The following is an 18,327-nucleotide window of genomic DNA, read 5'->3' on the forward strand; positions in this document are numbered from 1 at the left end:
TAATCCCTCATTTGGTTATTTAATGACTTCTTTAGTCGAAATAAGGGAGTTCATAACATATAAGGATAATAATTATAATAAATATTCTTTCATTCATCGTCCTATAGACTGGAGTCTTATCTACAATTTGAAAAATACACAAAATGTATGAAATAAAGAATTACTCATAGATATGCAGCAAACTTCCCTGTCAGCAAAATTCAACTTCTCTGAGGTGTTTATAATCTCTTTGTGTCTAACTTACTATTAATGTTCATAAACTTATGATAGAAATATTGTATTTTATTATTTCATGATACATGACCCTTTGGTAGTGAAATATTCCAAACTCCTGTCTGAAATGGAGAAATGACTCAATTTCATAAGGCATATGTCCAGAAAATTTTAGGGTAAAGGATTGTAGAATGAATGCATATTAGACTATGTAAAGTATGAAAGTACTGGTCCTTCTGTTCTTTGTAGAAATGCAGGGATATGTCAGCCTTTTAATGAAATTCCTGGTATGTAAGGCTAACTGTGAACATCATCCAGATTTTCTACTACTCTGATGTGACATCCCCACTTCTGTAATTATTTCAGAGTTTCTTTGTTGCATCTAATTTACTCAGCTTTATCACCTCATGTTTTCGTCTCTGCCTTTGCTTTCTGACACAAGGCTCTATTCATCAAATTACCCATCTCAGCTTCTCGCCATTCCTCAACGGCAGCCAGCCTACGCCCTCATCCTTCCTTCTCTGGGAGAAATTCTCTTAGAGTCACTACAACCATAGGCTCATTTTCTACAGGGTGTGTGTGGTGTGTCTTGGGAAGCATGGGAGAAATAAGTTTGAATGCTTTTATTCAGATTTTCATGTCCATGTGCAGTCATTACCCATGCGGTGCTGCTGATGTCTTCTCTCTCCTGAACACCATATCTCTTTCCTTTCCCCTCAATTTAGAACTTTCCAGTGCACTTTGCTTAGGTCTTTTAATGTGTGATTAGAGTTACAAACAAACAAAATTAAAAAGTTACTCTCTGCCATGATCCTAATACAGTAGAAATCTTTACAGGGTCAAGGAAAGACAGAGTTAGAGGATGTTGCATTTTTTTGTCAGGTAGTCAGATAGTGTCTGGAGTGGTGTAAAAGCAAGGTATTGAAGCTAGTTAAAGAATAAACTAGTTGAAAGCTGGAAGAAGAGATTCCCAGACAATGGAAATAGCAAGTTGGACAAGCTGGGGGAAAGAAAAGAGAAGTCCAGAGTGGCTGGAATAAAGCACTTGGTGGGTCAGGGGAAAGGAATGAGTGAATTTGGATCGGCATTATTATAGTCTAGTAGAACAAGTTTAGCCAATGTTTAAGAAGAGTAGATATAGAATAAGAGCCCTGTGTGATGTTGCTACACTAACTAAGTCAAAGGAAAGACTATGAATGGGCCTTTGGACTCAGTATCTACAGGATGCTCTAAGAATGCTTAGGGATAAGAATGATGGTAACAGAGTGGAGAGAGTGACCAGAGGGAGTAATTTTGAGGAACTTGTTCAGCCAAAGGGTCAGAGCGAAAAGAAGAGCTGGGTCAGGGGAGGTAGATTAAGCTTTAATTTCTGAGGTTTGTTGATTTCCAGATAGTGGGATAAAAGACATATTTGTAGCCAGATAGTCCAGTAACAGAGAAATTGGGAATTTTATTCCTTCAGAGTGAGTATGCTTCCTTCTTTGTCCCTGCCTTGTATCTCCCACATCTTAGTCTTAATTAAGCCACTCTTCCTCTTGCGCAATCCTAAGCTATTATGATATAAATAGCTTTGTTATGCTCTTTTATGAGTTTTACAGGGAGGAAATTGGATAAATTCACTATAATCTAATTCCTATGTCTAATAGCCCGTACATTCTTTCATATCCCGTATCATGTCCTTCAGCAAGTAAGATGCAAATAATTTATACACATCCTCCTTGCTAGACAAGTGTTAAGATGAGCATCAGAGCAGGGTTCCCAATAGAGTTTAACTGTTTCCCCAGCTGTGCTTGAAGCTTTTTGAACCACATTTTTATAAAAGCAAACTCCATGAGATTAAGACAAATGTCTTTGAGTAGCGTGCATGAGCTTGAGTTCAGCTCCTGTCACACACACACACACACACACACACACACACACACACACACACAGGGGGGGGCAGAGACACATGTGTGCATATACACCTTAACACAAATAGAAATAATAAAAGGTCAATTGAATGAAGAATATCAGATGTATTGGATAATAAGTTGGAGTACGTTTCCCTGGAGAAGACTATTTCTTCTTCTCTCAACTATTTTGTCTCCTCTAGTTCTTTACCTCAGTTTTAAGTACATGTACATACATGTGACATCATGTGGACTGCACAAGTTTTCACTTATTTATGTATTCATGTTACCATTTTATCTCTGTCTCTCTGTGTCTCTCTCTATCTCTGTCTCTCTGTCTCTGTCTCTCTCTCTTTCTATATGTGTGTGTGTGTGTGTTTAACAACAATGTAAGAAAAAGCAATTAATTTGAAAGAGAGCAAGTCTGCAAGGATACAGGAGGGTCTGGAGGAAAGAGAAGGAAGAAGGGAGAAATAATGTAATCACAGTATACTAGTTAAATATAAAAAAGAGTACCAGATGTAGTAAACAGCTTTATTTTCCTGAACTGCAAGGTGAACTTTGCTGTCAAATATAAATTTTTACTGTCTGGGACCATCCCATGCCACTGGATCTGTTCTATTCACTATTATATACATCATACATATATACAATGGAACCAGTGCCATTGCTTTCACAATTTACAGAGACCTAACCTCTTCAGCATGCACATACATAAGGGAAGGGCGCTTGGACTGGGGTGTCAGGGAAATCCAAATGCCAGGTACAATTAAAAGATGCATGAGAGCAAACCAATTTTATGCCATATATCTCCTCTTTCAGAGATTAAAATGTGAGTGATAGGAAATGTAATGAAATGTAAACATCTTAGTGTACATGTGGGCACACAGTTTGGAATTTTTAAACTCAGTTACGCTTATCATAAAATGTGGTGAAGGTAAGTGTAGTAACCCACCTCTAATTCATGATACTCAGGAGACCAATATGACAAGTTTGAGCCTAGACAACTTAGCAAGAACGCATCTTCTCAAAACTCCAGTTTAAAAATAAGAGAGAAAAAGGCTGAGGAGACTAACACATCGTAACTCTTGGTGGAGGTTTTTTCCATGTTCAGTAATGTGAAATGGTACTCTAGCTTGATGGGATAGAATCATGGGTCTTCGTTTTCACACACAGCTACTTGGCTATTACTCATCTATTCCCTAGACCAACAGTGTTTCTCTTCTTCATAGCATGGATACTTGCATTTCCAGGGCTTGTCTGAGATCACAGTCATCTCTGGCTTTATTTTAGTCCAGAAATACCTCCGTTATTTGCTTTCTAGATTTTGAACTGTTGTAACCTGTGTCAAATTTGACCTCCTCCAAAACAACATAGCATAAAGGTGTTTTTTAATGTTTTGTTTGAAATAGAATTACATCACGTCCCTCCTCTTGTTCCTCCCTTCAGCCCCTCCTAGATAGTCTCCTTCTAACCCCTCCATGTCCATCCTTTGATGGTGATGAAATCTGTGACTGTTATTGTCACATATGTGCATATGAGGGAGGTATGTATGTGTGTGTATTTATCTGTATGAGTGTATATATATAATGTGAATATCTGTATATATGTGTGTATGTTTGTATGTGTGCATGTAGATATCTATGTGTATATATGTATATGTGCATACACATACATATGTGTGTCTGTTGCCACTGTCCTTGCTTTGAAGTAGAATCTGCACTAAATCATACAAAAAAAGCACTTTACATCCATAAGCATACCCAGAGGCCTTCCCTTAGCAAAGACAGTTTAAGCTTACTCTGAAGGGAGAGAGAAGGAGAAGGGAGAGGGAGAGGGAAAGGGAGAGGGAGAACACTTAACCAAGGTTCTTCCTCAAAGGTTGGGCATGGTATGTTCTATACTAGTGGACACCAGAAAACAATGTCAAGAATAAAGAAAAATAAACTTACTTGGAGCCAGACTGTCAGTGGCCTCAACTACCTCACTACAGACAATTTACTTTTTTTTTTAATAGAAAAAGAAAAAGGCTAAGTGTTTGAGACAATTTTCTTACTTGTAAAAAAGATGAGTTAGGCCAGCATGGAAGTCATTCTTCACCATAAGGCAATAATCCATGTGATAGGACAAGCCTAACCTACAGGGAATTAGAAACCATGGGAGATTTAAAATATCTACTGAGGAATAATTAATAAACAAGCTTGTACATGGTAAGAGTGAGGAAGGGAGGAGATAAGATTCTGTTGATCCGAGAGCAGGATGGAGGTTGTGATTAGTTATGCTCTTTAGGAAATCCCTGCTAGGTAAAAAGACAAAAGCTGTCCACATAGGACCAGAGTTTCTGTTCAATGACAGGCAAAGCCAAGGTTCCAGAGGTTTCGAAGGACAAGTGTAATTTCACAACAGAGGCGTCCTATGAAGAACTGTGTAGTCAGGTATTGTCCTAGCGGTAATAAGGTTCACAGGGAAACACTTAGCCAGTGCGAGCAGTCAAGGAGGTTAAGGAACATGCCCATAGTTGGAAACTCTCAGACACTCCCTAAAGACTGCAAAAGAATCAGGGATTCAACCGTTTCAGAGTAAATGAGGATGTTGGGGGATGGCGCTAGAGTGGTTAATTCTCCAGCTAGCATAGGAAGCCTTCTGAACAAAATAGAAGATAAATTTAAGCAATGACTTATCTATGTGTATTTTTGTTTGTCTTGTTGATAAGTGATCACAGAGCAACCCTATTTTTCTTACCTGTAGTCATCACAAAGCTGTGGTGACAAAGGGTGATTTGGGGTGATTTATCCAAAAACATGCTATTCTGAACATTATGCCGACTTTGATAGTCATCAAAGAGATTGGGTTATAGGGAGTTAATTCAATTGACTTAGTTTACTTTCTTATGAATAAATAGCCCTAAGGCTGAAGAGATGGTTTTGTGAGTTAAATACTCTCTACACAAACTTGAGGACCTCAGTTCATATCTCCAGCATGAATGTTAGAAGCTGAACTTGATGATATGTGCCTGTAACCCCAACATTGGGAGTAGTAGACACAGGTAAATGTCAGGGGTCAGACTTCAAGTAGCTTGGGACCAATCTATTGGAATGGTTATCTCCAAGTTCAGTGAGAGACCCATCCCCCAAAATAAGGGATAGCACAATAGAGCAAGACACTTGAAGTCAGTACATGGACTCTACTTGAACACACACACACATGTATGCACACATAAGCACACAATTAAAAGTAAGTAAATAAGAGTTCCTTTTATCTGGTTTCACCTGTATAGAGCCTTACGGAAATACTCCCAGGAACAGCTGGTAGCAATCCTCTCTGTTAAATCTGAAAAATCTGTGTGTAGTTTTGTTAAGAATACAATGGAGCCAGCATATTCAACTGTCAGGAATGAGGTTTGGAGCTAGGAGCTTTTCTCAGAAGCAGCCTCCATTACTGATAGAAATAGAGAAGCGCTTTGGGAGGAGGTAGAGCAACTATGATGTGTGCCTCAGTGTGAAGCCAGCTCCTTTGTCCTGGAGTCAGGCCCCGAAGCATGGTACTCTGCCCACTGTCTCCCATGTACCACAGCCGTAGCACCTGCACTCTGGCTTCCAGCAGTGGAGGTGTGTATTGAAAACCTGCTTTTCTTGCTGTCTGAATCTGCTTGAACTCATCCTTGCTGTTTTCCGTAAACACTGGAGGGGGCCAATGCAGTGTCTTCTCTGAGAGGCTGAAAATGAATCAGAAACGAGTGCTGTGGGAAGCCGACACACCGGCTCCTGCTGGTCATGAGAAGCACTTTGGGATGGTTATTTTTATTATTTAACAAACCTTTATGGTTTGTATGGGTGAGTTGGAGATCCTTTGGGTTACAGAGGAGATAAAGCAGAATAAACTTGCTTAAATCACCTTTAACTCCACAGGGCATCGGAAAGCTTTGTTGGATCTGCCTGGAAGAATCCCAGGAGTCTTAACCCATTCCTGCCAACCAACCATGGTCTAAGATCTCTGCCTCTCTCTTCCCACTTTGTAGGTTGAAAAAATAATAATTTGTTATATTTTGGCAGACCCCATGGTGTTATATTTTGGTAGTGTGCATTCTGGCGTGGCAGGAAGGGCACTGTCCTGTGCTGTTAGCTTCCTGCTAGGTCTATCTCTTCATGAAGGGGGACCTTAGACCTGTGAAGTATCTGCCCCAGACTCAATCTACACCTCTCTCCCATACAAACCTCCTGACTCCCAGAGTGAAGACTCTCACGCCCAGAAAGCTGTTCTGGGGCCAGTGAGACATGACTGTCTGCCATATTTACTTTTGTAGACCAAATTATTAATGTTTACCAATGGTGAAGCAGCTGCCTTCCCCATCCTGTTGAATGACAACCAGACCGTGTATCTTTTCTTGATAAGATTGTGGCCAGGGTGGCCTTCAAAGGTGGATAGAAGTTGTTCTGTCTACAGGCTACAGGGATGTCTGGCTTCTCTTTTCTGTCTGCATCCGAGTCTATCTCTCTGCTCATCTCACAGACTGTTTTCAAACTTAACAGCACTGAACATTTTGTATATATTTGCCTGACAATAAATGGGTCTGGGGCCAGGGATGGTTCAAGGGTGGGAAATGCATCTTTACTAGAACAGAAATGAAAAGCCATTCCCTTCATTTAAAAAAAAATGCTTAATGAATTCAGTTTTAGTACAGACATAGTTTAAAAGTTTTTATTTGTATAAAAATGATGAAAATTTAAAACTGATGTTAACAACTCCTCCAAGAACTACTTCCCTATTTCCCTACTCATATATATCTTCTTTGTGATATTGTAAACCTGAAAATTGTTCCCATCTCCCGGGCCCAAATCTCCTTTGTGTGTAGCAGCTTTTAAGCTTAATACACTAAACCCAAATGAAGCAGCAGCCACCCACATACTCTGCGAGTAAAAATGCAAATCCTATATACTTGTGTAGAAAGTAAATAACCCCTGTTCAGAAAATATCTACAAGTTTATTTTGGAGATGTTAAACTCTGTGTAGGAGTTTTTAGGTAAATTCCAGCAAAGCTGCAGCTTTGTAGTCAGAGATCTTTGTATAATGATCCTCAGAATATATATATATTTTTATGACTGGCCTGAGGCAGGCTTGTTTATGGTTTTTGGTTACAATGATGGTAGTAGGTTTTGTGGAACCTAAAAACCATTACATCTACAGTTAGTATAATCTATTCTTTAACAAAACCACTCTTGCCTTTCCTGTCTCTTGGTCTCTGTGGCACCACAATCTGTCACTATAAATTAATAGTGGAGAGAAGTTGACAGCAGATAGCTGAAGCCCATGGGCCAGTGCTGACTGAATCTGTAAGCGTCATTGTCGGTAATAGACTCTGTCTCTCAAGACAAAAGGTGGCTACTGAAGCCAACCTCTGGCTATCACACGCATGCATGAGTGGACACATGGTGCATGAGCACATGCACACAGCCACACAAGTGTACGTGTGTGTGTGTGTCTGTGTGTCTCTGTGTATGTGTGTGTGTGTCGTGTGTCACATATACATGCACATAAACACCTCTTGCTCTTCTCCACCTCCTTTTCCCTCTTTCCCTCCTTCCCCTATTTTTGCAAAACTCATTTTGCTTATATTATTCACCATGTCTTTGCCAAACATGATTCTATATATCTTTTGATCACTGGTCATTGTCAACTGTTCTCTTAAAAGACAGAGGACACCACTTCTTCTTGTGACACCTCCTGGTCCTCTTGTCAAGGAATAAACATGCACTTTGGACATTTTTGCAGAGACGTAAAGATTTCTTTGTTTCTGAAGCATCATAGAAAACAATTACAGAAAAAAAATATTTACAGTAAACTTTATAGCCATTATGTACTGTCTGATATCCCTTCTTCCTCTTAAAGGATAGTGCTCCATTTCCTGTTTTCTGATCTCTGCTTCTTGTATTGTTTTTTTGAAATCACTAAACATGATGAATGAGTACTTTCTTTTTATTTTCCTATGATTTGATCTGCACACATTTTCTTTTTACTGTCCACACTGTTGATGGGGTGTCCCAATGGTTAAAACGAGCCTGTCAATCACAGATGCAATGCTAACATCTTTACCTCTCCTTTTAGTTTGTTAAGAGGACAGAATCTCAATTAACTAACGTACTGGCAGTCCTGCTCCCAGTTCTGTGTATACAGCTCTGTTTAAAGGAATCTATCATCATTAGCCATGCATAGACCTGTTGATGCTTCTTCACAGCATTCATAGACTTGGCCATACTCTTACTCCATTTCAATAAAGAGGGACTCGAAGGTTGAACTTGGTTGTAGATGATGTTCGGAAATAGGAGACCCCAACTTCACCCTAGCCAGTGGTTCCCTTTCTCCGGGAACCTTTTCTGTTCTTGGTGACAGCCTTTTGTAAACCAAATGCTGTCTCTCCTTCTATTTCTACCCCCCATTCCAAATTATTACAGTGTTGAATGGACTAGTAAAAATTGCTGCTTTTAATTTATTGCTAGAAATGTTTCTTCTTTGCAATTTTTTTAATGATTTATTTAGTGGTGTACTTTTTTATTAAATTATTTTATTTATATTCATTCCAAATGATGCCCCCTTTCTGGCCCCCCTCCTAAAGTTCTTCACCCAATTGCCCCTCCCCTTTGCCTCTAAGAAGGTCCTCCTTCTCACCTCCCCTCACACACCCAGTCACCCCCACCTCAGTCTTCCACAGCATCCCCCTTCCCTGGGCCATAAATTCTCTACAGGATTAGGCAAATCCTCTCTTACTGAAGCAAGACAAGGCAGTCCTCTGCTACATATGTGCTGGTCAAGGGCAGGGTTGGGAAGTGACTAGCCCATGTATGCTCTTTGGTTGGTGGCTTAGTCTCTGGGAATTCCCAGGGGTCCAGGTTAGTTGATTCTGTTGTTCTGCCCATGGGGTTGCCATCCTCTTCAGCCCTGCTCCTTCAGTCCTTCCCCTAACTCTTCCATAGGGGTCCCTGACCTCAGCCAGGTGGTTGCCTGTGAGTATCTGCATCTGTCTCAGTCAGCTGCTGGTAGAGCCTCTCAGAGGATAACCATGCTAGGCTCCTGTTTGCAAGCATAAGATGGCATCAGTAATAGTGTCAGAGTTTGGTGCCTATACATGGGATGGATCCCAAATTGCTACTCATTTCTAAATGTTTGGATTCACTGAGTGAGGGAAAGGAACCAGAGTAAAAAGCAGATAAATGGCTTACAGAACTTATATACTAGACCTAAAGTGACAGGTGACAAAATCTGCTGCGATAGCTCATTTGGGAAGATACTGATCTTGAGAGCTAGCTCCGGCACCCCCCCTCACCAACTTGTCCTTCCCTGGCTTTCTTATTTCTGTCTTTCTTTGCATTCATTTCTCTCTTTTTTTCTCTTTGCTCCCTCTTGCATTTCTTTTGTTCTTACTTTCTTATGAGACAGCTGTCATATGTCACAGGTTAACCAAACACACAGTTCACAATGACCTTGGATTTTGTATGCTTCTGCCTCTGCTTCCAAGTGCTGAGGTTATAGGTGCATGCCACTGTGCCTGGCCTTGTGGTGATGATCAGACCTTGGGCTTTGGGAATGCTACACCAGCACTTTATTAACTGAAGTACATCCTCAATCAATTCATACTGTCGTCGTCTTCCTCCTCCTCCTCCTCCTCCTCCTCCTCCTCCTCCTCCTCCTCCTCCTCCTCCTCCTCTTCTTCTTCCTCCTCCTCCTCCTCCTCCTCCTCCTCCTCCTCCTCCTCCTCCTCCTCTTCTTCTTCTTCTTCTTCTTCTTCTTCTTCTTCTTCTTCTTCTTCTTCTTCTTCTTCTTCTTCCTCCTCCTCCTCCTCCTCCTCCTCCTCTTCCTCCTCCTCTTCCTCCTCCTCCTCTTCCTCCTCCTCCTCCTCTTCTTCTTCTTCTTCTTCTTCTTCTTCTTCTTCTTCTTCTTCTTCTTCTTCTTCTTCTTCTTCTTCTTCTTCCTCTCTCTCTCTCTCCCTCCCTCGCTCCCTCCCTCCCTCCCTCCCTCCCTCCCTTCCAATTCTGGTAGTAAATCTGAGCTCTGAACTTTTTTTATTTCTTTTTTCTTTCCCCTTTCTCCCTTTCATTCATTTTTGCCAATTTTGGCTGTAAATCTGAACTCCAGGGATACTTTTTTTGATCCAATCTCCAGTGTGAAGGGAAAGACATCTTGCAAGAGAGATATTGAAGTGCAGTTGGCATTTAGAAAGAGGAGCAGTAACTCAGCCTAGTAGTTGCAGTTCTAGTAGCTGGGCTTCCTTGTGTGGCCTCAGTGGGAGAGGAAACACCTAGCCTCACAGGGATTTGAGATGCCAGGGTTGGGGTGATATGGGTGGGGCACCTGCTCAGATGAGAAGAGGAGGGGTTATGGAGGAAGAATTATGGGAGGGGGCTACCTGGAGGAGGTCAGGGAGCGGGATGTAATTAATTAACTTAAAAGGAAAAAATTCAACAAAACAGAATGGAGGTGAACATGTTTACTCGTCTTCTGTTGAATAAGAGGGCTGAAAAGAGATTACTGTCCTGTGAAAGAAGTCTAGGCCATTTCCAGAGAGCACTGTTTCGCAAAGAGGTGCTCACAGGCTGCCTGCATCATTTTCCCCAGATGCTTCCCCTATATCTCAGAGGGACTCAGTCTGAAAATATCCATGCAATTGGAGACTTGCATTATGGCAGATTCCCCATAGAATAAGCTCAAAGTAGAAATGCAGTCTGTTTATTCCAGTGCTCAGCGTTCCAACTCCCCAAGTCACCAATGTGCACCTCAAGGTGCCTAAGATGAAATGATCAACATACAGGCACTAAGACACAGATAAGGACACATTTGGAATATTTACCTGGTAGAAATTTTGTGGCCGAAGAAGTGGAAACTACACTTTCTTTTCTGAAGTGCAGAATGGTATTCCTGGTCTCTTCCTCTACCATTTCCTTCATCCTGAAATAATTTATCTTTCAAAAATATGAACAATTGAGCTGTCTTGGTTATTTGAAAGAGTCAACCCTCAACATACTTCCCAAGTGGTTTTTATAATTCCCAAATACCAATTACAGAAGCCTCCTCTGTACAAATTCCGAGGGTTGCCCATAGCGCACATGGTGATTACGAGCTTCTGCTCTAGTAGGCCTCTGGTCTATAGACATTCAGTTGATTTGTCCCTATAAACCGAAGCTGCACCAGGGCCTGACTTGGAGTTGATGCTCCCAAAATATTTGCCAAATGAACAAACAAGCTAAAGGACCCCATGACGCCACCTTGACGCACATTCTCTGCAGTTGTCATGGGCTCTACCGTAAGGAATGGCTGGACTTTCTTTCATGTACAATTAAATATGTTTGTATTAAGATCAGCTTCCTGTGATTCTAACCAAGATACGTTCTAAAACTGCAGCAAATAGAACAGAGTGAACACCAGGATGCTCTGGGGATCTAAATACTCTTTTTTTTTTGTGTGTTATGAAATGTTTTAAAGGACTCCAAGCAAATTTAAAAGGGGGATCTACTGGATTTTGGCTAAGTGCTAAAAAAGAGAGAGAGAAAGAAAGGTCCCTTAATTCCCTATCCAAATACTTCAAGCTTAAATTTACTGGCAGCTCTTTCAGAGGAAGATGGTGACTCTGAAATGCTTGGTTTGTTATAGAGAAAATGTTTTTGTCTTCAAATGTTTAAGGGGGGATTAAAGGGAATTTATGGCTTGGGGGGAAGTAATAAATGTGGTAACAATGCAATGTCTAAACTGTCCTGAGTTTCTGGAATTACTGACTAGGAAAACAGCATTTTGATGTTGTATGTAAAAGGAATTACTTTCACATCATGCTAGAGACGCCTGCCTGGATCAGTGACTCTTCTCTTGTTTAAGGAAGGTTGAATCAGGAGATAAATTCTGTCATTAGCGTGTTTGTTACAGAGACCAAGAAAACTATTCAAGAACTGTTTTTTTCTCTCCTAAGAAATATAATCAACAAGGTATATTTTTCTTAAGGTCATGTCACAGCCTGTTCAGAATCTTCTGACATATTTCATGTTTAAATAATTTTATTCTTAAGTAGATATCACAAGATTAAAAAAATAAATGAACCCGACAGATCATATTCTTTTTTTGTTGTGCCCTGTTCTTCTATTAATGGAATCCTACCTTGAAGGTTTATTTCTGTTTCTTTAATAAATTCAGTTGTGACTTGTTATAATATATAAAAATTTGTAAAGAAATGTTTTAGCAAAGTACTCTATGGCCTCGGAAGGACTTGTCTGTCATTATGATGTAATATTTTTGTGTTCTGTCCTTTTATTTTTTTAAGGGTGTCCCAAGGTTAGAGGTGATAGGACATTGCCAGTGTTCAATAGTAAGGTCAATTAATGAAGAGTTAATCTCTAAGTTGCACTCTCTTTTAAGCGATACCTCTGATGGCCAGTGAGTGTTTCTTTGGAGCATATATACAAAAAGAAATCTTGACATGTGAAAGGTTCTACTGGCAATAATAGTACATCCTTGAATCTCAGCTCTTAGGAGGTGACAGCAAGAATTCAGATTTCAGGGCATCCTGGGTTGCCTAGAAGACCTTATTTCCTAAACCAGTGGGAAAGGGGTAATCACTTTGCAATTGTTCTATTTCTTTACTTACCTGTTTGTTTATTTATTTATTGTACCAATTAAATGGTAATCATTGGAACCTGGTCAGAAGAATGACCCCTGGTGAGCAGTGCCTGGGGAACTGTGAGAGAAGCTCCTGGCGGGCGGGGGAGGGGAGGGCAAAAACCTGAGGGCCTTTTAGTGCAACTTGTTCCCTGGATTGTTCTTGAATGTGATTTTGTGCCTCCTGTAACAATCTTTACCTTTAATTCATAAGACATGTTTGTTCCTGTTGGAGGTCAAATGATAGCTAGCTATAGAACCCCATGTGGTCAGTGTACCGTGAATCTGCATATGGTCTTCTGCCTTCCTTTCATGGAACCTCTCTCACAGTTCCCCAAGGCATTGTTCACTGTGGGTCATTCTTTTGGCTGTCTTCCGATAGATAATTGCTTCCATGCTTGATGAAGTTGCTGCAACTGCCCACAAATTTTATTCCAAATGTCTTTTTATGTCTAGGTGAGTTTGGTATAGAGAAAATGGATCCAAAGTTATTTTAAATCTTTATGTAAACTTTTATGTGATCAACCTTAATTATGAAAATATTTCTGAGTTATGTAGTAGTTGATCCCCTTATATTTATTTAATATATCCCATCCCTTTTAGGGGGAAAATATCCATAGGAGGGGAGATGGAAGCAAAATTCAGAGCAGTGACTGAAGGAATGGCCATTCAGAGCCTGACCCACATGTGGCCCATATTTATACAGCCACCAAAACTAGATAAAATTGATGAAGCTAGAAAATGTATGCTGAAAGGGACTGGATATAGATCTCTCCTGAAAGACCCATCCAGAGCATGTCCAATACAGAGATCAATGCTAGCAGCAAACCACCAAACTGGGAATAGGACCCCCTTGGGGGGAATCGAAGTATTGAAAGAGTTGAAGGAGCTTGCAACCCCATAAGAACAACAATGCCAACCAACCAGAGCTTCCAGGGACTAAACCACTACCGAAAGTTATACATGGACTGACCCAGGGCTCCAACTGCATAAGTAGCAGAGAATAGCCTTTTTGGGGCACCAGGGGAAGGGGAAACCCTTGGTTCAGTCAAGGTTGGACCCCAGTGCAGGGGAATATGGGAGTGGCAGTAAGGGGGATGGATGGGGGAAATACCTGTAAGGGGGAGGGGAGGGTATGGGGGCTTATGGACAGGAAACGGGAAGGGGAATAACCTTTGAAATGTAAGTAAAAATATATCTAATAAAATTATATATATACATATATATATGTATATACACACACACACACACACACACATATATATATATATATATCCCATCCCAGGACCTGCAACCTCACATGAGTGACCTGTTCTAACAATTTCAATTTTAAAATCAAATATCGGAGACATTCCTGTGTGACTTATTTCTCAGTAATTCAAATAATGAGTTGCCCTCTAACCCCATGGTATAAAGTAGATTTCTGCGGTCCCTGTGGGCTTCTGTTTAAATAAGTTGTCTTTTTCCCCACTTAGAGTCAAAGAAGCTGAGGAAGTGTGTAGGCAGAAGAAAGGAAAATCACTCTACAAAGTAAAACCGAGACATGACTCTGGGATTGTAAGTATTCACTATTCTTGTTTTCAGCTTGTGACTGTCTTTGCAATACATACAGTTATATAATAATATTTTAGTCATATTTATCTTTTCTTTGGATAATGAGCTTCTAATTCCAAAAGTCTCTTTATATCCTTAATTGGGACTTTGTAGTTGGGTCAGTTTCAAGGTTGAGTATTTGAAACTTGGGAATTAAAACATGTGAGAGCCTGTGACCACTTCTTGGGGCAGGTATCCTCCTGGACTTCTCGTTATACATGAGTCATGAGCCACTGATGCTCTTTAACCCAGAGTGTCTAACAGGAGATTTGCTCCCTAAAACTCAATAGGAAATGAGATATGCTCTTAAGGAGGCTATTTGTCTAGAAGGATAATCTAGGAATTCTCCTTGGTCAAGTCCTCCATTACAAAACAAATGAGAAACAAACAAAATAACCACCAACTTGTATACTCTTAGAAAGAAATGTTGATTATAAAGGTAAGTTCTCCCTTCTGGTACTGTAGACAATTTGATGAGGGTTTTGAAGGTGTCCTACATCTCTTGTTGCCAGAACAAGTAAATAGTGCTGGTTTAGATGACAATTTAGGACACCAAATAAAAGCATTTTAAGATTTGTTTTTATTTTTAATTAACCATTGAGTCTGTACATGTGGAGGCAAGTGCCTGAGGTGGTGGGAAGAGGATTTTGACTCCCTTGAAGCTGGAGATTCAAAGTGTTATGAGTGACTTCACATAGGTTCTAGGTAGGAACTGAACTCTGAGCTTCTACATGAACAATTTCACTTAACTGTTGAGACCTCTCTCAAACCCTAACTGAAGCACCTTGAATTGGATTAGTATAACATAGTCTAAATAAAATAGACAGTTCAGATAACTCAAACTGCCCGAGGGTTAAGAAGCCTTGTTTAGAAAATATCCCTATGTTCAGATATAATTTATTTTCCCATAGGGTTTTCTGTATCAAAAGTAGTTTTATCTAATGGCAAATTCGTCTCATGCTGCTTTCTGATCAAAGATTAATAAAGCCATATTGAATAAGAGCAATGATTATTAGCTAACCCTGATTATACTGCTTTGAAAGAGAAGAGAATTAAAACATTTCCACCAGGAAATCAGTTCACTGGATTTAATTCTGTATTCATATCTTTGCAAGTGGGATCTGGAACAACAGAACCGTGCTGTCCCCTCCCCTTCACATATGTTACAAGTTACACTTTAAAAACTGATTTCCTTGAAAGTATTTCATAATTTTTTTCAATGAAAAATTGAAAAAAATTTAAAGATGAATCAGATACAATGCATGTAAAGTTTTCTGAATGAGCTGATCTTTTCACGTTTATCCAGAGAATTCAATAGAAATAAAAACCATTTGGGGGCCGCTCTAAGCTCCTTCCCCTTTTTATTTTTAATCCCCTCATTTTTAATCCATTTGTTTGCTTCTTATTAGAAAGCAAAGATCAGCATGAAAACTTGAGGGGTGAACAGCAGAAGAAAGCACGTCATTGAAACAACTTTCCCAGCATCCACCTGACCTGAAGGAGGGAAGGAAGCTACACCCTCCTGATCATTTTCCTGTGAACCTCTTGCGTAATCTTCCTGTTCTCTAGGCAGTTTGTTGGTTGTTGAAATTTATTGTTTGTCCCTTTAAAATTAAAAAAGCAGTAGACCTGTGGAGAATCGGACACCTTTTCTTTTTGTAAACATTGTGGCATTCTGCCAACAGACCTAAGTGGTACGTCTAAGAGACACTATCTCGGCATTAATTCTGAACATGCTGAACCTTAACCTACAGTTTCCTTTTGTGAGATTCTCTCTTGTTCTACAAAAATGTTTCCCTTTTTACTGACAACCAGAACTCCACATGGATGTGATTAGACCTGTGGGTAAAGGTTATTCCTAGTGAACCCATTGTATCTACTTGACTTCTGCTACAACAAAGTGTCTATTTGAGAAGTAAATACCATCTATATGTTATGGTCCATGCCTCTCCCATGCTTAAGTTGCTCTCCGTAATATTTCTCTTGAGACCCTATGAAAACTGGTCTGAAGCAGAAATAATTGAAATCATGAGATGTCTCTCTATGTCTAACACTGCAATACTTAACTCTGTCTCTCTCTCTCTCTCTATCTCTATCTCTCTCTCTCTCTTTCTTCTTTCTCTTACACAAACACACCGTTTCTCACTCATAGACTCACATTCTTTCTCACACACATACACAAGCTTCACTTAATATTTTCAGGAAATTTGAATAAGTGAAGCTCATGAAATTGTCAAATTTATTTTTTGACATCCACTTATTGTAAAAGATAGAGAAAAATAGATGAATCCTATCTATCTGAACCATGTTAAGTAAAATACCTGTCTGCATATTTTGACATAATTGGGTTTTAATTTTACGGCTATGACATGAGGATGTGTTTGTCTCTCATCTAAAGGGTCCTGGGAAGGGATTTTACTCACTCTACTGTCAGGAAACAGTCAGTAAGTTTCCTATTCTTTCTGAACATATTTAAGTCAGATCGTAATTGATTAAGAGGGTTTTGTATAACATTAATAGTTGTTCTTTTCAATTGCTGCTAATAATATTCATTGAGAGTTATGGTTTTAGACAGGGGGAAAATTTACTGCTATTGCCAACCAGTTATGGACAGCAACTTAAAAATAATGTTCTAAATCATAGCTATACTTTTATTTATGTAAAGTACGATCTCTTGCCTTTTACTTTGTATTTGAAGTGCAAAGAAACAGTAGTATTTTATTTTCTTCTGTTGTTGTTTTGTAGTTTTCCTATCTCTCAGTCCTTCCGATGTGGACATTACCACTCTTCAATGAAGTAATGGGGCATTTAACAAAGATCGCTATGTGCAATACTGTATTTAGTGTTTCTATTTCGATTTTTTAGGATGTTAATTTATATGAAAATAAAATGAATAATAAAATATTTGTGTTGGCTGTGTGCATATAATATATTTGTTTTGTTTTGGGTTTTTTGGTTCTTTTTTTTTTTTTTTCGGAGCTGGGGACCGAACCCAGGGCCTTGCGCTTCCTACGTAAGCGCTCTACCACTCTAGATACACACATATATATATGTATATCATATATATACATTGTATTCAACTTTTCCAGGGAATACTGGTGGGAAGTGAGCTAAACATCAATCATTTCAGGATTCTGGAACTTAAGTCTATCACGCTGCCTGAGTCAGAAATCCTGATAAAATATTAACGATTCACCCATTTGTTTTCTTTCCTGAGATCCAGCAAACATTTTACTTTCCTAATATCCATTTCCAATGCAATACTATACCATAATACTTATTATATGCAAGACCAGATTCAAGTTTGTTATCTTGTGCCTCCAAATTTCATTCTTCCGTGTTATCTATCTCAGGAAACAGCCTCCATCCTCAGATGCAGGGATCATTTCTTAGATCTCACTCTCCCTTGAGTCTTCATGGACTCAACTCCCAACACTATTCGTTGTACCTGCTATGAAGATGTTCTCATTTTCCTCCTAGATCATGAAAGTCTTAGTTCCAAACTGGTTTGAATTACCTTGATAACTGTATTAGTTTTGCTTTGTTTTGTTTACCTTGATAGAAAGACCTGAGAAAAGCAACTTGCAGAAGTGGTTGATTTGGTTCATAGTTCAAAGGGATACAGTCAGGGGTAGCAGGAGCATAAGGTAACTGATTACATGGCCTTCACATTCATGAATCAAAAGAAGAAGGAGGAAAAGAAGGAGGGGTGCAATGCAGTTCTCAGTTTATGTTCTCCCTTTTCTTCAGTCTAGAACCTCAGCCAATGGAATAATGCTGCAAATATTTAGGGTAGACATTTCCACCCCTGGTAGCCCATCTAAGACATGCCTAGACGTTTGTCTCCTGCGTGATCTCAGAACCTGTCAATATTAGCATCACGCTGTCTTTCAATTACTGTCATATTTAAAAATGTGCTTCGTTTCAGTTCTTAGGTACACATCACACCCATTTTTTGTTCGAAAACACAAAGCTGATAATCTGCATTTCCTACTGCAAA

The 18,327-nt window shown here is 39.6% G+C and overlaps 1 protein-coding gene across 1 annotated transcript in view; it reads left to right on the plus strand.

The window, feature by feature from the left end:
• Fmn2 (formin 2) overlaps positions 1–17,252 on the plus strand; it is a 316,927-nt gene extending 299,675 nt beyond the window's left edge. The window contains exons 17-18 of the mRNA NM_001427798.1: positions 14,210–14,291; positions 15,737–17,252. Coding sequence (NP_001414727.1) covers positions 14,210–14,291; positions 15,737–15,763 — 109 coding nt within the window. The 3' untranslated portion in view covers positions 15,764–17,252. The remainder of the gene's footprint in view (positions 1–14,209; positions 14,292–15,736) is intronic.
• Positions 17,253–18,327: the final 1,075 nt, after the last annotated feature.

Source organism: Rattus norvegicus, chromosome 13 (assembly GCF_036323735.1).
Source record: "Rattus norvegicus strain BN/NHsdMcwi chromosome 13, GRCr8, whole genome shotgun sequence".
NCBI lineage: Eukaryota > Metazoa > Chordata > Mammalia > Rodentia > Muridae > Rattus > Rattus norvegicus.